The 22,530-nt window shown below is 37.0% G+C and overlaps 1 protein-coding gene across 1 annotated transcript; it reads left to right on the top strand.

Annotated features, from left to right (window-relative positions):
• Positions 1-276: 276 nt before the first annotated feature.
• On the top strand, positions 277-628 carry LOC125780179 (uncharacterized; the record flags this gene model as incomplete). Its single annotated transcript, XM_049461951.1, has 1 exon — positions 277-628. A coding segment is annotated over one exon (352 nt), but the record flags the coding sequence as incomplete, so codon positions are not given.
• Between the last annotated feature and the right edge of the window lie 21,902 nt (positions 629-22,530).

Below are 22,530 nucleotides of genomic sequence, written 5' to 3' on the forward strand. Positions count from 1 at the left end.
AGAATTCAAAGTACTGCCGAAGGTTGTTTCAGCAGTGAGCAGCATGTGGCAAATAGAATCTACGCCACAAACTATTCAGGTCGCACCACCTGAAGCCGCGTCCTGGCGTTGAAAGAAAATATCAACGTCGAGCGAAAATGCTCAAAAGCACGATGGATGAAATACGAAGAAATGCATTGGATTCTCTCGAGCAAATGAGAGAATTCAAAACCAAGCTTCAAAATACATTTGAAAATGTTGAAGAATCATATTTTGAAACTCAAAATATCAAATTAGTTGAAACAACTGAAGAATCTATTGAGGAACAAATAGATGTATTTCGTCATGAATACAAAATCATCATCGAAAGGATAACGGAGAAATTAAATAATTATAATTCACCACAAACAATGTATTCCAATATAAAACTGCAGGAAATTAAAATTCCGATGTTTTACGGTGAAATGAAACAATGGTCGTCATTCCACGATCTTTTTAAAAGTTTGGTGCATGATTCGAAGCACTTTACAGAAGTGGAAAAGATGTTCCGATTGAAGACATCATTAGGTGGAGAAGCTGGTAGATTAATTCAACATCTACCAGTAACAGCAACAAATTATGAAGCTGCTTGGCAAATTCTCAAGGAAAGGTATGAGAATAGAAGGCTACAATTTACAGCACAAGTAGACAGACTACTTGATCAACCGACAGCAAATGGAGAAAGTGCACAAAGCATGAAGCAGCTGTTAGATACCACCAAAGAATGCATTTATGCTTTAAAAGGGCTAAATCTAAATTTAAATGACGAACAAGCCATCATAGCTCGGATAGTGGTTCGAAAAACTAGACAAAGAAAGTCTACGTTTATACGAGCAAAACGTAAAAAAAAGTAGGGATATACAAAGCCTAGATGACGTCTTCAGTTTTCTGGAACAGCAATATCAAGCTCTAGAAGCAATACGCGACAGAAAACCAACTAAATGGAACAATCAAAAGCAGCCACAGCGAACACCTACATTTTATACAGCGGCACAAAATAATTGTGTATACTGCAAGGTTCCTGGGCATCAAATTGGTGAATGCAGAAAGTTTCAGACATTGACTACGATGAATCGAAGAAGATTCATAACAAACAACAAGTTATGCTACATTTGCCTTGATCACGTATATGAAGGAAAATGTAATAATAAAAAGAAGTGCAATAAGTGTGAAAGAAATCATCATAATTTATTGCACTTCAATGAATTCCAAAAAGGAAAAGGAGGAAGTGAAGAAAATGTCACAAAAACATCTTCCACAATGATGACGAAACATTCGGAAATGGCGATACTCCTAGCAACAGCACAGATAAGGGTGAAGGCAGCAAATGGAGAGTATGTGACATTGCGAGCTCTAATCGATCAAGGATCCCAAAAAACTACTATTTCCGAAGAAGCATCTCAAATACTTCATTTACCAAGAAGAAGAGAAGTAACTGAACTACAAGGTTTAGGAAATACCACAGTGGGAGTGTCCAAATTTAAAATCAACATTAAAATCAAGCCGAGATTCCTAAGCAACGAGGCGTACAATGTCGAAGCACTAATTTTGCCGAAATTAGCGAGTGCTCAACCAGACAAAACGTTTAAATGGGATGTAGAACAATTGAAAAACTACACTTTAGCTGATCCCAATTTCAATAAATCAGATCGAATCGATATTGTCATTGGAAGTGACATATATGCCGACATACTAGAAGAAGGTATATTTAAAAAGGATCGAATACTAGGTCAAGCTACGAAATTGGGCTGGATATTGTCGGGAGTTTTACAACAACCGAGAAAAAACAATACAATTTTAGCAGCGGTTACTACAACATTGGAGAAGTTTTGGGAAATAGAAGACACTACAACTCCAGCAGATACAGCAGATGATGATGAATGCCTAAGAATTTTTGAAAAAACAACAGTAAGAAATGGAAATAATCGATTTGTCGTCAATCTACCTTTTAAACAAGAAAAAGAATTGGGCGATTCTCGCAAACAAGCTATGGCGAGGTTTCTTAATCTTGAGAAAAGGTTCGCTACAAATAACGAGTTAAAACAACAATATGTGCAATTTATGAAAGAATATTCAGAAATGGGCCACATGGAAAAAGCAAGTGAAAATAAATGCGGAAAATACTATTTGCCACATCAAGCAGTGATTCGAGAAGACAGTAGAACGACTAAACTACGAGTAGTTTTCGATGCGTCTGCAAAAACTACAAATGGAAGTAGTTTAAATGACATCCTCTTCATAGGACCGAGACTTCAAAGAGATATATTTGACATTATAATCAAATGGAGACTTTGGCAATATGTATTAACTAGTGATATTGAAAAGATGTTTCGACAAATTAAAATAACAGATAGTGATCAAGATTACCAACGTATATTGTGGAGAGAAACAAAAGGAGAGCCGATAGAAGAATACAAACTACAAACAGTTACATATGGGACAGCATCAGCTCCTTTTTTGGCAACGAGAACTTTACAAGAAATTGCCAAACTATGCGAGCCCCACAACTATTTGCTTTCAAACATCATTAAAAACGACTTCTACATGGACGATTTAATGACAGGAGCAGATTCAATAGATGAATGTAAGGCCATTCAGTATGAAATATCGAAACAACTACAAAAATATGGATTTCACTTAAGGAAGTGGATGTCAAACAACAGTGAAATCATAGCAACAATTCCGGTAAATAACGCGAATGAAGTAATAAAAATAGCAGAAGACGAAACAATAAAGACATTGGGTATTCAATGGGATCCTACCAAAGACATGTTTGGATTTAATACGAATCTTTCAACGCAAAAGCTGGTTACAAAAAGACAAGCTTTGTCTGATTTAGCGCGAATTTTCGACCCAATGGGATGGCTTTCACCAACAACCGTTATAGCAAAGTTATTTATACAGAAACTTTGGTTGATGAAACTCAACTGGGACGAGTTACTTGACGAGAATTTAACAAAAGAATGGCAAGAGTTTATGCAGCATATACCAGAGATAAAACGAATAAAAATTCCTAGATGGTTTGAAACTAAAAACAACTTTAAATTTGAACTACATGGATTCGCAGATGCTTCAGAGAAAGCTTATGCAGCAGTTGTATATGCTAAAGTTGGATCAGTTATAACAATTGTTGCTGGTAAAACTAAAGTGAATCCAATTAAAAATAAGAAAACGTTACCAAAACTGGAACTATGCGCGGCTCACCTACTTGCTAAATTGCTGCAAAGGATAAAAACAGTCATCAACAGAGAAATGAAAATATTTGCTTGGAGCGATTCAACTATAACGTTAGCATGGATAAATAATTGCCAAAGTAAAGACAGATTTATTAGAACACGAATAGAAGAAATCAAATTACTTGTTTCCAATGCGAAATGGCAACACGTTGGAACAAAGGACAATCCAGCTGATGTAGCAACCAGAGGGGTACTGGCGAACAAACTAATAGAACACGATCTATGGTGGAAGGGACCAAAATGGTTGCGAGAAGAGGAACATCATTGGCCAATAAAGAAGATTATTCAAATCGATGCAACGTATGTGACAACCTCAGAGGAATTACATTTCTTGGATAAGGTAATACTTAAATATTCTAGTTTAAGCAAATTAATAAGGGTAGTAGCTTATATTTTGCGATTTGTAAAAAGAATAAGAGGGAAAAAATGCCCTGAATACTTAGTTAAATCTGAAATGAAGGAAGCTGAAGAAATGTTAATAAGATATCAGCAAAAATTACAATTTAGAGAGGAAATTCAGAGTTTAGAAATAAAAAAAGAAATTAATCATAAAAGTAGCATTGCAAGCTTAAATCCAATTTTGGATAATAAGGGAATCCTTCGTGTAGGAGGTAGATTGGGTAATTCAAATCTTCAATTTAATCAAAAGCACCCAATAATATTAAATAAGTCACATTTGTCATCATTGATAATTGAAAATATTCATAAAATAACTTTACATGGAGGAAACAAGTTAATGGAATCAATGATTAGAAGGAATTACTGGATTGTTGGATTGAAGAATTCTATAAAAAAGACAATTCGAACTTGTAGTAGATGCGTACGTTACCGCAAAGAAGTAGCAAAACAATTAATGGGAAATCTTCCAGAATTCCGAGTATCTATGTCAATTCCATTTACACACGTTGGTATAGACTATGCAGGACCGATTCATATGAAATGTTCAAAAGGACGAGGACAAAAAACATTTAAAGGATATATAGCTGTATTTGTTTGTATGGCAACAAAAGCTATTCATTTAGAAGCAGTAAGTGATTTAACAACCGAAGCGTTCCTAGCTGCTTTGAAAAGATTTTTGCTAGAAGAGGTAAAAGTCAACATATATATTCGGACAATGGAACAAATTTTGTCGGAGCTTGTAGAAGATTAGACCGAGATTTTAAAATGGCAATCAAAAATAATTCAGCCGTAGCTCCCATATTAGAAGCAGATAAAATTCAATGGCATTTCGGGCCCCCGGCAGCTCCTCACTTCGGAGGAATTTGGGAGGCAGGAGTGAAGTCGGTGAAATATCATTTAAAAAGAGTGATAGGCGAAACTAAATTGACATTTGAAGAAATGATTACTTTGCTATCACAGATTGAAGCAGTACTGAATTCACGACCTTTATGTGCGATAGATAGTGAAAGCGATATAGACGTTTTAACGCCTGGCCATTTTTTAATAGGATGTCCAATAATAGATTGTCCTGAAGCAAATAGGTTCATTAGATAGATAGATAGACCAAATAGGTTCATTAGATAGATGGAAATTAATACAAAAACTTAAAAAAGACTTTTGGAAACGATGGGAAAGCGAATATGTTGTAATGTTGCAACAACGCATGAAGTGGAAAACCAAACAAGCTAATCTCGTACAAGGACAAATAGTTATTATTAAAGATGAAGAAACTCATCCAGCCAAATGGCCATTAGGAAAAATTATTGAAACTCATCCGGGAAAGGATGGAAATATAAGAGTTGTAACTCTAAAATTACAAAATGGCATACTTAAACGGCCCGTTCACAAATTATGCCCACTGGAGGTAACAAACAGCAGTAGAGCAGAGGAAGCAAATCATGTGACAAGTTTGCTGACTTCGAGAATAACAAAAAATACTGCAACCTCAGAACGACCGAGTAAATCAAGCAAATTGATGATGTGGTTCTTAACGATACTCATGCTAGCAACACAAACTAAGTCATTATACATTAATGATACATCTAAATCAGGAGCTTCAGTGACTAAACTAAAAAATAATACAGCAATATATTTGGAACCGATTAGTAAAATGGACATAATAAATTCAAAATGGAATTTAATAGTCTATTACGAATTAGGTACTTATTATGATCGGATGCATAAAATACAAGAATTTATTAACAGACTTGAAAATCAATGCAAAATATTGACCTATTACGAAGATGCCTGCATAATGATTACTGCAACTTTAAATGACAAATATAATAGTCTTAAAGCAAATAATGAATTGTTTATGAAAAAACAAAATAGAAAAAAGCGAGCACCATTCGAATTCGTTGGTTCAATTTACCATATATTATTCGGAATTATGGATGCTGATGACCGAGAAAATATGGAATCAAATATTAGAAATATTTTCGACAACCAAAAAGATATAGCAAAATTGTTTAAAAGGCAGACATCGGTAGTTGATTCTACCATAAATATATTAAAAAAAGACAACAGATGAAGTTAACCGTAATTTTGAGAAAATGAATCAACAACTTAATAAATTTTATAACGAACTAATAAAAGATCAAAATGCTGAACGAATGACCTTGATGTTTCAAATATTAACCATTTCAATAGGAATAGTTATGGACGAATGTGAAGAAATCCAAACTTCAATAATTAATCTTCTAATTGACATAAATCATGGTCGCATAAATCCAAAACTATTAAAGCCTTCGCAACTTAATAAAGAAATTGAATTTATTAGAAACAAACTACCACACAAATTAATACTACCTGGAAGACAATCGGGTAACGAATTAAAAGAAATTTATAAATCGATGACTGCTAAAGGTTTAATTGTTGATTCACGGCTAGTCATAAACCTAGAAATTCCCTTAATATCGTATGAACCGTCAAACGTATATAAATTAAATCCACTTCCAATAAATTACAAAGGGAATATGATTATTCCAGAAATAAAGGCAGAATATTTAATATACAAGTTTGATTTGAATCAATATTCACTTATAAACCAAGTAGATCTAGATAAATGTTCTACTAACTCAGAGAATCATTACCAATGTCCTGGAAATTTAGCTTGGAAATCAGCGACGGATAATTCATGTGAAGTAGCAGCTTTAAAACAATTAGAAAATGAAGCATGTGATTTCAAACCTTCTACAAATGAAAACGTTTGGATAAAATTATCTTCTCAAAATCGGTGGCTTTACAAATTATTTAGCAAAGCAATGATATATCTAGAATGTGATAATAATCAACAAATGCATATGGAAATCCCTAGTCAAGGCATTATGACAATAAGAGAAGGATGCACAGTCCGGCATGAAGGAGTAACTGTAACAGCATCTCATCACGTACAATCTGAAATTAAAAAAGAATTGCTATCCTCTTCTTGGGTTAAAGATATTGAAGATATTCCAGAACTACAAATAAAACCTTTTGATTCAACATTAATAAACAATACCAAAGATATCGTACATCTTAAACAACAAATAGAACTCCTCAAAACAGAAAATATAAATTTTCATCACGTAAGTGGTCACGTTTCGCTAACAATAGTTTTGATAATAGCATTAATCATTACTATTTTATATATAAGATCCAAATGTATAACAAGAACTGTGACTGTTCCATTTGAACTTCCAGTTAGACATAATTAAAAAATATTAATAATAAAACATAATATACAAGTAAAGTTAAGATACAACTTTGGCCCCTGGCAGAATGTTCATAAAGATATGAACATGAAAGTTTTGTAACCTTAAGATAGAATTATATATACAAAATTATATTTTTGACACAACTACATTAATACATAAAAATATACATGTAAACAATAAATTAAATAAAAAGTATATACAGTCCACTAAATGTCAAGTGCAATGGTAAGCAACAAAATTGTAATATGAGACTTGCTCATAAAAATGTGAAAATCATTGCACATAAAAGAAAACTCATAAATTAGAGTATACATAATACTAATATTAAAATACAAAATATACATACTCGAAATATTAATGCACACAAGCAACAGATAAGAAAGTATCAAGCGTGTGTACGTATGTGTATAAGTGCGTTAGATGCACTAATCTAAAAAACTATAAAATATCAATGCGTTGGTATCTGAAAAATGCAATAAAAATATAATACATATTTACACATGTGTATGCACACTAAGCATACACACATATACATATATACATAGTTAAGAAATTAGAATTAAGAAATGTATTGAGGGAAGAAATTTTAATAAAGAAAATCAGAGTCAAAAGTGAACTCTCACAGTACAGACTTAAGCAAAGACTGTTTTTTCTGTACACAGGTTCATGGCGACATCGCAGAAATAAGGAAGCAAAAGTTTAAGATGGATGTTGCAGCAAGGGAAAGGAAAATGTCAATCAAAGAAAAAGAATTAGAGTTAAAAGAAAAACAAATAGAACTAAAAAAAGGAGAAATTAATGACAAATTGGAAATTGAAAAAATGAAATTACAAATGCAGGAGAGGTTGTCAATAGAAGAGCTTAGGCTAAAATATAAATAATTTTACAATGCACTACATTTTTAGTTCACTTTTGTTATAAATTTATTTTTATTATTATGTGTTTTTTTATGTTTAAATGAAGTTTTTATTATATAAGTTTTGTTGTGATATTAACAGTTAGTGCCTTTTGAAGAATACGAAAATGAAATGATAAATGTACCTAACCCAAAATAAAAGAACCAAAATCAAAAATATGGTTAGATTATATTTAAGCAAAATAATCATGCATTTTTATTAACTTGTATGATTAAAGAACAAATGCATATACATATGTGCATAAGTATTAAATATTTTGATTTTGTATATAACAAAGCAAGCAATTTCTCTTATTATTTTCTGATATTAAAGGCAATTGAGGCATCAAAACTTCATTACTGTTTTCATTATCTATATCGAAACTGATTAACATGTTGTGAAGAATACAACACACCATAATCCAGTCATTGCAATCCTTCTTATTAGACGTTGAGATCATTCTAAATTTAAGCTCCTTTAAACTACCGAATTTCTCTTTCAAAAGACCAAAACAATTCTCAATTCGTACACGGTATTTGGAAAAATACGCGTTGAATAAATCCCTTTCTTCTTTTCTATGTTCAACACTGTTTTGCCGAAAGGGCGTTATTAAATATGGTTTCAATGGATAGGCACTATCTCCCGCGATCCACTGTAATGTCGACAAGAATCGTTCCGGATGCTTTGCTAGTGAACAATTTGAAAATATTTTCGCGTTATGTACACTGTCTGGGTAACCAATCGTCACCTGTCTTATGCGCAATTTATAGTCACAAATCGCTTGTAGTTTTACAGAATATTGACGTTTACGCGAATAGTAAATTTCATGCTACATAACTGGTGCTTCAGCTAATTTTATTTCGGAACCATCGATGTAACCCACACACCCTGGCATTTCTTTCGCAGTTGCGGACACAATTTCCCAGTCATTTCTCTTTTCATTGGGCCAGTATAAAAACTCATTTTTTAATCGCAATATGGCTTTAAAAAATTTCGTTGCGTTACATTTTTAATAGTGCCTCCATCACCCACACCAAATACACCACACCAAATAAGGAAGCCACTTTGCGAACAGATTGTCCATCGCCGGAAGATCCCAACCGATACAGCACTATTTTGAGTTGCAGTTCGAATGGAAGTTGTGAAGCACTTGAACTTGTCTTAAAAACAGCGTCATTTTTAATTAATTCAAAGATACGTTCGCATTACTCCGGGCGAACACGAAGCATCTGATTGAATCTGCTTTCGTCAAGATTCCTTAGCACATTTCCCTGCCAACTGGAACATTTTAGTAAGCCGAAATAAACGCTTCTTCTGTTGCTCAGCAAACAACTCATGCTGATCAAAAAAAAGAGAGTGTGCTTATGACCGCACGACTGAAGTAAAACTTCTTTCTCTCTCTCTATATGTATATATATGAATGTGTGTGTGCAATATATACATGTATGCACATATACATATATTTATTTCCTACAAATATTTAAATTTATTTTATGTTTTCATTAGTAAATTAATACTTTTGCATAGATCTTTTATTTTTTTGCATTGTTTTATTCGTTATTTTCATTATTGGGTACATCAGTAATTACTGTGGTTGATTGTAAAACCGAGACAATAGGCTTATGATACGAGAAATACGATACATATATTTTAGAATTAAAATTAGACAGAAATCTAGAAAAAACTGCATCGATTGTTGTTCCATGTCTTGTAGTTGGCTCATTACGGTCATTATTCATTTGTAATTCTAATTTATCTCGTAGAAAGTTTATCAAGAGTTGTCCATTTTCGGATGCGAAATTGATATTGAAATCTCCTGCTAAGATTAGTGGCAACGTATGATAGTTTTCTCCTAGTTTCTTTCAGAACCTACTCGACCATAAATCATAAGTCTTCTGTATATAAACTTTATGATATTATTAACTGTGTTATTGGAACGACATGTAAACAACTACCATTATGATGTTTGTTCCATCGTCCAAAACACGGGAAAAATTAGGAAAAATTATTTTAATTTTATTCCTCTTTATTTTTATTTAAATAAAGTAATATTTCAAATAAATTATATTTATTTCCACTATTTACAAAGTGAAGATGTGCAAAATGAACTTCATTTCTTCAAAGAAAATTGATGACCTTCATGAAATGTGCATATTCGCATTATTTCGTATTCATTTCCATATTTGTACCAAGAGAATTTCTATGGCATATACATACATACATATGTATATTATTTCTTTGGCACATTTGTCTGTATGTTACGAAAACAAATGCGAGCCACATACATATGTACATATGTACACACATTCATAATAACAAGTGTCGCACGCATCTTTCGCAGCTCCGTTGTCACGGACAATCAATGGCCGAAACTCAAAGAGTCACGCCCGGAACACATAGAGCGGGGCAGGCTGCAAGCGACATCTGTCAAATATTAAAATACACACGTTCTTATGGACACAGTTATGTCGTTGTGCAGTTGCCTAAATAACTGTGTCCTTAAGAATGTGTGTATTTCAATATCAGATTCCGATGGCGCTTGCAGTCTGTCGCGTTCTATTTGTTCAGCACATCAATCTGTCGAAGCATTGACGCGACGATACGCGAAAGAAACTAACACACGGATCGCCGAATCTGTTACCTGTTGCTTTCCTTTTTGCCGCTGTATACAGCTTTCGCCGTCCAACGTGGCCGTAAATATGTATTCATATGAATGAACTTGCCAGATATATGAGCATGCATGCATGTGTTTTATGTCTTCATATTCATATTCATGCATTACATATATTTATGTCTCCTTCGATATTCTTTGCGTATTGTGAGACAGAGAACATAATGTATTTTGTTACACATTTTCCCCCTCCGGTGTCAAAAATGAAACAAAATATATAACCTAGAGCAAAAATCGAAATTCTTTCGTTTGGGAGTCTCTTCATATTCTCTTCTTTTCGTGCATAAATGCCTTGTCATCATATGCCTGTATAAACATATATTTCTGTCTCTTCATATTTCTCTGGTTAGAATATGTTGAGAGAATTTGTAAACAATTTTAAAATTGCGGAGGCGTAATTCCGACCTTCACAAACAATGTTAACAAATTTTATGTTCTTTCTGTCTATACTTTATTAAGTTCTCTGGTTCTTTGCAAATTTGTTTACATTTGCACACATAATTACATACGTGAGTATGTATCGGTTCGAATATGCGCGACCGCTTGGTCTTTTAATATGTATGTACATATGTTAAATTGAAATGTTCGTAAATTATGGCAACGACGCGGTGAGCCCATGTCTCTACTATAATTATACGTTCTCTGCGTTCCGCCTCGCCTGATCAATCACATCTTTTCGTTACAAATTCGACCTGATCACATCTGTGTTTTCGTTCACGCGTTCGTCAGTTCTATCTCCCCAAGCCAAGCGCGCCTGTAAGAAGTTTTACCTTCAATAAACTTTCAATAGCTTACTGTCTTCTCTCGTCACCTTTGCAAAGTATAACTATATTTTGTATTTATTGAAGAAATGGTTGCCAAATACTCCACTTGAAATCCTAACCTCCTAATAGAGCCCAATGCATGATTTTCACACTACAGAAGCTATACAACGACAGGTTTCCTGGAATTCACTTCCGAGCGAATATCAAACAAAATTCGTTTTCAATCCGGCATTTGGTGTTCTGCTGTTTCACTTTCACAATTTCCATTCTCACATTTGTAAATATGAATTCCGACGCTCAATACGCATGTTCTGGAAACGAATTCACAAGAAAAAATTATGTTAGCACTCACATCAGTTTAAATTTGCGGATTATGGTGCAGTAAAAGAAATGTGGAAGTAATTAAAATGTGTAAAATATTTTGTAGTTTTAACACGTCACTTTTAACAACTTTTTAAAGGGGCAAACACAAGAATGCAATCCAAGTAGCAATTCCTTCTTCAATTTATGGAGAAGCACAGCAATTATCGCCAAAAGAGGATTTGTCAAAGGCGACACAATTAAAAGTAGACGCGCTATGGAGAGATTTAGTGGCAGATTTGTAAATAAATCATGGTTCCCCCAAAAAAGATGTATCCTGGCTGGAAAACAGGTTAACAAACAAATAAAACTTATCATAAAGTAATTTAAATTGGTAAATATTTTTTACAGGATTTGGTATGGACTGTGAAGGCTTTTATCAGAAAGAAAGTGGCGTAATAATACGTCCGAGGCCAGAGCAACCGGTGGTGGACCGTTCAATAAGCAATGTCCTTACTCCGTGACAGAAGACGCGAATTGCCCAATTATGCGGCATATATACAGTGGGTAGGAAGGCGTGCCTAATACGCAGAGGCTTTGGTGTTTCCATCAGAGAGGCATGACTCAGCTTCTCAACACTCCCGATGATGAAGAGCCTCTTTCCCTCCACGTACCAATGTCGCCGCTGCGGGGCGGTCTTTGGCAAGAGGCGGGAACCCTTTTGTAGCTGACTGCATGACAAACAATCCAGCGAACAGACAAACGCCATGAAAGCTGTAGTGGATGGGTTTGAAATAGAAAATTTGGAGGAAACCAAAAACATAAACACAAATTTATTTACACTTTGCGAGGCCGTTAAAGAACTTACTGTGACCTTAAAAGAAGGAAACATTGAAAGTATGCGTCATCATTCCAGATGGAAAAGTTACGGCAAGAAGACAATGAGCTAAAGCTGAAAGAAATTGAAATTGCCGAGCTTAAAGTGTTTGCGGAACAAAATTACTGTAACAAACAGCCGTAGAAAGAATATACGAGTATAGATATGGTATATTAACAAGTTTTTGTTTGCTTTGAATTTTTTTTTTTTTTGTTTTTGAACATTCGGTGTAAATATGTGTTTAATTTTAACGCATTTTTATTATGATGGGATTTTTGTTGCTTTTTAAGCTATTCTTTTTTGTTTGTATTTTTTGTGGGGGTGCGCAATTTGGGGGGGTTTTGGGTTCAACTGTCATGTATAGCAGGTTTTCCGACCTTTTTGGGGTAACTACATTTCGGGGGGTATGGGGCCGGGGGTGGATGAAAACTAATTTGGAGTGTAGTTCACACCTGGGGCTTTCAGAAAAGCCCTCAAGCTCCCCTCCTAGCCCCACACCAGGGGCTTTTATGAAGCGTTCCACAAAATTATGTAACAAATTGATAAAAAATCACACTGTTTTTTGTAACCCTTGAAAACGCTCTAGCGGCTAAAGTATTGGGCCTAGGTGGGTCAAATAAATTGCACCGGATAGGTATTTTGAAGAACTTTCAGGAATATGTATGATTTTCCCCCCAAAGCCCCCATCGGGGGCGTGAATATAGGCGAAAACAAGAGGTAGCGAAGAATTTAGGTAAATTTTTATGTACTTTTGGCGGCCATTTAAAAAAAAACGGGAATCAAATAATAACGAAAACTATGTGATTCATGTAGCGGCACGTTTGTAGATTAATTAGAGGTATAAATCACTGATAAGGATTGAACAGGTGCTGAGTTATCACAAAAACAAAGGTAAGTACGTTTTTATTGTTTTTTCACCATGTTCGACCTTTGGGGTAACTACATTTCGGGGGGTATGGGGCCGGGGGGGATGAAAACTAATTTGCGAGTTAGTTCACACCTGGGGCTTTCAGAAAAGCCCTCAAGCTCCCCTCTAGCCCCACCAGGGGCTTTTATGAAGCGTTCACAAAATTATGTAACAAATTGATAAAAATCACACTGTTTTTTGTAACCTTGAAAACGCTCTAGCGGCTAAAGTATTGGGCCTAGGTGGGTCAAATAAATTGCACCGGATAGGTATTTTGAAGAACTTTCAGGATATGTATGATTTTCCCCCAAGCCCCCATCGGGGGCGTGAATATAGGCGAACAAGAGGTAGCGAGAATATAGGTAAATTTTTATGTACTTTTGGCGGCCATTTAAAAAAAAACGGGAATCAAATAATAACGAAAACTATGTGATTCATGTAGCGGCACGTTTGTAGATTAATTAGAGGTATAAATCACTGATAAGGATTGAACAGGTGCTGAGTTATCACAAAAACAAAGGTAAGTACGTTTTTATTGTTTTTTCACCATGTTCGACCTTTGGGGTAACTACATTTCGGGGGGTATGGGGCCGGGGGGGATGAAAACTAATTTGCGAGTTAGTTCACACCTGGGGCTTTCAGAAAAGCCCTCAAGCTCCCCTCTAGCCCCACCAGGGGCTTTTATGAAGCGTTCACAAAATTATGTAACAAATTGATAAAAATCACACTGTTTTTTGTAACCTTGAAAACGCTCTAGCGGCTAAAGTATTGGGCCTAGGTGGGTCAAATAAATTGCACCGGATAGGTATTTTGAAGAACTTTCAGGATATGTATGATTTTCCCCCAAGCCCCCATCGGGGGCGTGAATATAGGCGAACAAGAGGTAGCGAGAATATAGGTAAATTTTTATGTACTTTTGGCGGCCATTTAAAAAAAAACGGGAATCAAATAATAACGAAAACTATGTGATTCATGTAGCGGCACGTTTGTAGATTAATTAGAGGTATAAATCACTGATAAGGATTGAACAGGTGCTGAGTTATCACAAAAACAAAGGTAAGTACGTTTTTATTGTTTTTTCACCATGTTCGACCTTTGGGGTAACTACATTTCGGGGGGTATGGGGCCGGGGGGGATGAAAACTAATTTGCGAGTTAGTTCACACCTGGGGCTTTCCAGAAAAGCCCTCAAGCTCCCCTCTAGCCCCACCAGGGGCTTTTATGAAGCGTTCACAAAATTATGTAACAAATTGATAAAAATCACACTGTTTTTTGTAACCTTGAAAACGCTCTAGCGGCTAAAGTATTGGGCCTAGGTGGGTCAAATAAATTGCACCGGATAGGTATTTTGAAGAACTTTCAGGATATGTATGATTTTCCCCCAAGCCCCCATCGGGGGCGTGAATATAGGCGAACAAGAGGTAGCGAGAAGATTGGTATATTTTTTGTTACTTTTGGCGGCCATTTAAAAAAAAACGGGAAACAAATAATACCGAAAACTATGTGATTCATGTAGCGGCACGTTTGTAGATTAATTAGAGGTATAAATCACTGATAAGGATTTGAACAGGTGCTGAGTTATCACAAAAACAAAGGTAAGTACGTTTTTATTGGTTTTTCACCATGTTCGACCTTTGGGGTAACTACATTTCGGGGGTATGGGGCCGGGGGGGATGAAAACTAATTTGCGAGTTAGTTCACACCTGGGGCTTTCAGAAAAGCCCTCAAGCTCCCCTCTAGCCCCACCAGGGGCTTTTATGAAGCGTTCACAAAATTATGTAACAAATTGATAAAAATCACACTGTTTTTTGTAACCTTGAAAACGCTCTAGCGGCTAAAGTATTGGGCCTAGGTGGGTCAAATAAATTGCACCGGATAGGTATTTTGAAGAACTTTCAGGATATGTATGATTTTCCCCCAAGCCCCCATCGGGGGCGTGAATATAGGCGAACAAGAGGTAGCGAGAATATAGGTAAATTTATATGTACTTTTGGCGGCCATTTAAAAAAAAACGGGAATCAAATAATAACGAAAACTATGTGATTCATGTAGCGGCACGTTTGTAGATTAATTAGAGGTATAAATCACTGATAAGGATTGAACAGGTGCTGAGTTATCACAAAAACAAAGGTAAGTGCGTTTTTATTGTTTTTTCACCATGTTCGACCTTTGGGGTAACTACATTTCGGGGGGTATGGGGCCGGGGGGGATGAAAACTAATTTGCGAGTTAGTTCACACCTGGGGCTTTCAGAAAAGCCCTCAAGCTCCCCTCTAGCCCCACCAGGGGCTTTTATGAAGCGTTCACAAAATTATGTAACAAATTGATAAAAATCACACTGTTTTTTGTAACCTTGAAAACGCTCTAGCGGCTAAAGTATTGGGCCTAGGTGGGTCAAATAAATTGCACCGGATAGGTATTTTGAAGAACTTTCAGGATATGTATGATTTTCCCCCAAGCCCCCATCGGGGGCGTGAATATAGGCGAACAAGAGGTAGCGAGAATATAGGTAAATTTATATGTACTTTTGGCGGCCATTTAAAAAAAAACGGGAATCAAATAATAACGAAAACTATGTGATTCATGTAGCGGCACGTTTGTAGATTAATTAGAGGTATAAATCACTGATAAGGATTGAACAGGTGCTGAGTTATCACAAAAACAAAGGTAAGTGCGTTTTTATTGTTTTTTCACCATGTTCGACCTTTGGGGTAACTACATTTCGGGGGGTATGGGGCCGGGGGGGATGAAAACTAATTTGCGAGTTAGTTCACACCTGGGGCTTTCAGAAAAGCCCTCAAGCTCCCCTCTAGCCCCACCAGGGGCTTTTATGAAGCGTTCACAAAATTATGTAACAAATTGATAAAAATCACACTGTTTTTTGTAACCTTGAAAACGCTCTAGCGGCTAAAGTATTGGGCCTAGGTGGGTCAAATAAATTGCACCGGATAGGTATTTTGAAGAACTTTCAGGATATGTATGATTTTCCCCCAAGCCCCCATCGGGGGCGTGAATATAGGCGAACAAGAGGTAGCGAGAATATAGGTAAATTTATATGTACTTTTGGCGGCCATTTAAAAAAAAACGGGAATCAAATAATAACGAAAACTATGTGATTCATGTAGCGGCACGTTTGTAGATTAATTAGAGGTATAAATCACTGATAAGGATTGAACAGGTGCTGAGTTATCACAAAAACAAAGGTAAGTGCGTTTTTATTGTTTTTTCACCATGTTCGACCTTTGGGGTAACTACATTTCGGGGGTATGGGGCCGGGGGGGATGAAAACTAATTTGCGAGTTAGTTCACACCTGGGGCTTTCAGAAAAGCCCTCAAGCTCCCCTCTAGCCCCACCAGGGGCTTTTATGAAGCGTTCACAAAATTATGTAACAAATTGATAAAAATCACACTGTTTTTTGTAACCTTGAAAACGCTCTAGCGGCTAAAGTATTGGGCCTAGGTGGGTCAAATAAATTGCACCGGATAGGTATTTTGAAGAACTTTCAGGATATGTATGATTTTCCCCCAAGCCCCCATCGGGGGCGTGAATATAGGCGAACAAGAGGTAGCGAGAATATAGGTAAATTTATATGTACTTTTGGCGGCCATTTAAAAAAAAACGGGAATCAAATAATAACGAAAACTATGTGATTCATGTAGCGGCACGTTTGTAGATTAATTAGAGGTATAAATCACTGATAAGGATTGAACAGGTGCTGAGTTATCACAAAAACAAAGGTAAGTGCGTTTTTATTGTTTTTTCACCATGTTCGACTTTTGGGGTAACTACATTTCGGGGGGTATGGGGCCGGGGGGGATGAAAACTAATTTGCGAGTTAGTTCACACCTGGGGCTTTCAGAAAAGCCCTCAAGCTCCCCTCTAGCCCCACCAGGGGCTTTTATGAAGCGTTCACAAAATTATGTAACAAATTGATAAAAATCACACTGTTTTTTGTAACCTTGAAAACGCTCTAGCGGCTAAAGTATTGGGCCTAGGTGGGTCAAATAAATTGCACCGGATAGGTATTTTGAAGAACTTTCAGGATATGTATGATTTTCCCCCAAGCCCCCATCGGGGGCGTGAATATAGGCGAACAAGAGGTAGCGAGAATATAGGTAAATTTATATGTACTTTTGGCGGCCATTTAAAAAAAAACGGGAATCAAATAATAACGAAAACTATGTGATTCATGTAGCGGCACGTTTGTAGATTAATTAGAGGTATAAATCACTGATAAGGATTGAACAGGTGCTGAGTTATCACAAAAACAAAGGTAAGTGCGTTTTTATTGTTTTTTCACCATGTTCGACTTTTGGGGTAACTACATTTCGGGGGGTATGGGGCCGGGGGGGATGAAAACTAATTTGCGAGTTAGTTCACACCTGGGGCTTTCAGAAAAGCCCTCAAGCTCCCCTCTAGCCCCACCAGGGGCTTTTATGAAGCGTTCACAAAATTATGTAACAAATTGATAAAAATCACACTGTTTTTTGTAACCTTGAAAACGCTCTAGCGGCTAAAGTATTGGGCCTAGGTGGGTCAAATAAATTGCACCGGATAGGTATTTTGAAGAACTTTCAGGATATGTATGATTTTCCCCCAAGCCCCCATCGGGGGCGTGAATATAGGCGAACAAGAGGTAGCGAGAATATAGGTAAATTTATATGTACTTTTGGCGGCCATTTAAAAAAAAACGGGAATCAAATAATAACGAAAACTATGTGATTCATGTAGCGGCACGTTTGTAGATTAATTAGAGGTATAAATCACTGATAAGGATTGAACAGGTGCTGAGTTATCACAAAAACAAAGGTAAGTGCGTTTTTATTGTTTTTTCACCATGTTCGACTTTTGGGGTAACTACATTTCGGGGGGTATGGGGCCGGGGGGGATGAAAACTAATTTGCGAGTTAGTTCACACCTGGGGCTTTCAGAAAAGCCCTCAAGCTCCCCTCTAGCCCCACCAGGGGCTTTTATGAAGCGTTCACAAAATTATGTAACAAATTGATAAAAATCACACTGTTTTTTGTAACCTTGAAAACGCTCTAGCGGCTAAAGTATTGGGCCTAGGTGGGTCAAATAAATTGCACCGGATAGGTATTTTGAAGAACTTTCAGGATATGTATGATTTTCCCCCAAGCCCCCATCGGGGGCGTGAATATAGGCGAACAAGAGGTAGCGAGAATATAGGTAAATTTATATGTACTTTTGGCGGCCATTTAAAAAAAAACGGGAATCAAATAATAACGAAAACTATGTGATTCATGTAGCGGCACGTTTGTAGATTAATTAGAGGTATAAATCACTGATAAGGATTGAACAGGTGCTGAGTTATCACAAAAACAAAGGTAAGTGCGTTTTTATTGTTTTTTCACCATGTTCGACTTTTGGGGTAACTACATTTCGGGGGGTATGGGGCCGGGGGGGATGAAAACTAATTTGCGAGTTAGTTCACACCTGGGGCTTTCAGAAAAGCCCTCAAGCTCCCCTCTAGCCCCACCAGGGGCTTTTATGAAGCGTTCACAAAATTATGTAACAAATTGATAAAAATCACACTGTTTTTTGTAACCTTGAAAACGCTCTAGCGGCTAAAGTATTGGGCCTAGGTGGGTCAAATAAATTGCACCGGATAGGTATTTTGAAGAACTTTCAGGATATGTATGATTTTCCCCCAAGCCCCCATCGGGGGCGTGAATATAGGCGAACAAGAGGTAGCGAGAATATAGGTAAATTTATATGTACTTTTGGCGGCCATTTAAAAAAAAACGGGAATCAAATAATAACGAAAACTATGTGATTCATGTAGCGGCACGTTTGTAGATTAATTAGAGGTATAAATCACTGATAAGGATTGAACAGGTGCTGAGTTATCACAAAAACAAAGGTAAGTGCGTTTTTATTGTTTTTTCACCATGTTCGACTTTTGGGGTAACTACATTTCGGGGGGTATGGGGCCGGGGGGGATGAAAACTAATTTGCGAGTTAGTTCACACCTGGGGCTTTCAGAAAAGCCCTCAAGCTCCCCTCTAGCCCCACCAGGGGCTTTTATGAAGCGTTCACAAAATTATGTAACAAATTGATAAAAATCACACTGTTTTTTGTAACCTTGAAAACGCTCTAGCGGCTAAAGTATTGGGCCTAGGTGGGTCAAATAAATTGCACCGGATAGGTATTTTGAAGAACTTTCAGGATATGTATGATTTTCCCCCAAGCCCCCATCGGGGGCGTGAATATAGGCGAACAAGAGGTAGCGAGAATATAGGTAAATTTATATGTACTTTTGGCGGCCATTTAAAAAAAAACGGGAATCAAATAATAACGAAAACTATGTGATTCATGTAGCGGCACGTTTGTAGATTAATTAGAGGTATAAATCACTGATAAGGATTGAACAGGTGCTGAGTTATCACAAAAACAAAGGTAAGTGCGTTTTTATTGTTTTTTCACCATGTTCGACTTTTGGGGTAACTACATTTCGGGGGGTATGGGGCCGGGGGGGATGAAAACTAATTTGCGAGTTAGTTCACACCTGGGGCTTTCAGAAAAGCCCTCAAGCTCCCCTCTAGCCCCACCAGGGGCTTTTATGAAGCGTTCACAAAATTATGTAACAAATTGATAAAAATCACACTGTTTTTTGTAACCTTGAAAACGCTCTAGCGGCTAAAGTATTGGGCCTAGGTGGGTCAAATAAATTGCACCGGATAGGTATTTTGAAGAACTTTCAGGATATGTATGATTTTCCCCCAAGCCCCCATCGGGGGCGTGAATATAGGCGAACAAGAGGTAGCGAGAATATAGGTAAATTTATATGTACTTTTGGCGGCCATTTAAAAAAAAACGGGAATCAAATAATAACGAAAACTATGTGATTCATGTAGCGGCACGTTTGTAGATTAATTAGAGGTATAAATCACTGATAAGGATTGAACAGGTGCTGAGTTATCACAAAAACAAAGGTAAGTGCGTTTTTATTGTTTTTTCACCATGTTCGACTTTTGGGGTAACTACATTTCGGGGGGTATGGGGCCGGGGGGGATGAAAACTAATTTGCGAGTTAGTTCACACCTGGGGCTTTCAGAAAAGCCCTCAAGCTCCCCTCTAGCCCCACCAGGGGCTTTTATGAAGCGTTCACAAAATTATGTAACAAATTGATAAAAATCACACTGTTTTTTGTAACCTTGAAAACGCTCTAGCGGCTAAAGTATTGGGCCTAGGTGGGTCAAATAAATTGCACCGGATAGGTATTTTGAAGAACTTTCAGGATATGTATGATTTTCCCCCAAGCCCCCATCGGGGGCGTGAATATAGGCGAACAAGAGGTAGCGAGAATATAGGTAAATTTATATGTACTTTTGGCGGCCATTTAAAAAAAAACGGGAATCAAATAATAACGAAAACTATGTGATTCATGTAGCGGCACGTTTGTAGATTAATTAGAGGTATAAATCACTGATAAGGATTGAACAGGTGCTGAGTTATCACAAAAACAAAGGTAAGTGCGTTTTTATTGTTTTTTCACCATGTTCGACCTTTGGGGTAACTACATTTCGGGGGGTATGGGGCCGGGGGGGATGAAAACTAATTTGCGAGTTAGTTCACACCTGGGGCTTTCAGAAAAGCCCTCAAGCTCCCCTCTAGCCCCACCAGGGGCTTTTATGAAGCGTTCACAAAATTATGTAACAAATTGATAAAAATCACACTGTTTTTTGTAACCTTGAAAACGCTCTAGCGGCTAAAGTATTGGGCCTAGGTGGGTCAAATAAATTGCACCGGATAGGTATTTTGAAGAACTTTCAGGATATGTATGATTTTCCCCCAAGCCCCCATCGGGGGCGTGAATATAGGCGAACAAGAGGTAGCGAGAATATAGGTAAATTTATATGTACTTTTGGCGGCCATTTAAAAAAAAACGGGAATCAAATAATAACGAAAACTATGTGATTCATGTAGCGGCACGTTTGTAGATTAATTAGAGGTATAAATCACTGATAAGGATTGAACAGGTGCTGAGTTATCACAAAAACAAAGGTAAGTGCGTTTTTATTGTTTTTTCACCATGTTCGACCTTTGGGGTAACTACATTTCGGGGGGTATGGGGCCGGGGGGGATGAAAACTAATTTGCGAGTTAGTTCACACCTGGGGCTTTCAGAAAAGCCCTCAAGCTCCCCTCTAGCCCCACCAGGGGCTTTTATGAAGCGTTCACAAAATTATGTAACAAATTGATAAAAATCACACTGTTTTTTGTAACCTTGAAAACGCTCTAGCGGCTAAAGTATTGGGCCTAGGTGGGTCAAATAAATTGCACCGGATAGGTATTTTGAAGAACTTTCAGGATATGTATGATTTTCCCCCAAGCCCCCATCGGGGGCGTGAATATAGGCGAACAAGAGGTAGCGAGAATATAGGTAAATTTATATGTACTTTTGGCGGCCATTTAAAAAAAAACGGGAATCAAATAATAACGAAAACTATGTGATTCATGTAGCGGCACGTTTGTAGATTAATTAGAGGTATAAATCACTGATAAGGATTGAACAGGTGCTGAGTTATCACAAAAACAAAGGTAAGTGCGTTTTTATTGTTTTTTCACCATGTTCGACCTTTGGGGTAACTACATTTCGGGGGGTATGGGGCCGGGGGGGATGAAAACTAATTTGCGAGTTAGTTCACACCTGGGGCTTTCAGAAAAGCCCTCAAGCTCCCCTCTAGCCCCACCAGGGGCTTTTATGAAGCGTTCACAAAATTATGTAACAAATTGATAAAAATCACACTGTTTTTTGTAACCTTGAAAACGCTCTAGCGGCTAAAGTATTGGGCCTAGGTGGGTCAAATAAATTGCACCGGATAGGTATTTTGAAGAACTTTCAGGATATGTATGATTTTCCCCCAAGCCCCCATCGGGGGCGTGAATATAGGCGAACAAGAGGTAGCGAGAATATAGGTAAATTTTTATGTACTTTTGGCGGCCATTTAAAAAAAAACGGGAATCAAATAATAACGAAAACTATGTGATTCATGTAGCGGCACGTTTGTAGATTAATTAGAGGTATAAATCACTGATAAGGATTGAACAGGTGCTGAGTTATCACAAAAACAAAGGTAAGTGCGTTTTTATTGTTTTTTCACCATGTTCGACCTTTGGGGTAACTACATTTCGGGGGGTATGGGGCCGGGGGGGATGAAAACTAATTTGCGAGTTAGTTCACACCTGGGGCTTTCAGAAAAGCCC

The sequence above is a fragment of the Bactrocera dorsalis genome, unplaced genomic scaffold (assembly GCF_023373825.1).
Source record: "Bactrocera dorsalis isolate Fly_Bdor unplaced genomic scaffold, ASM2337382v1 BdCtg172, whole genome shotgun sequence".
NCBI classification, from domain to species: domain Eukaryota; kingdom Metazoa; phylum Arthropoda; class Insecta; order Diptera; family Tephritidae; genus Bactrocera; species Bactrocera dorsalis.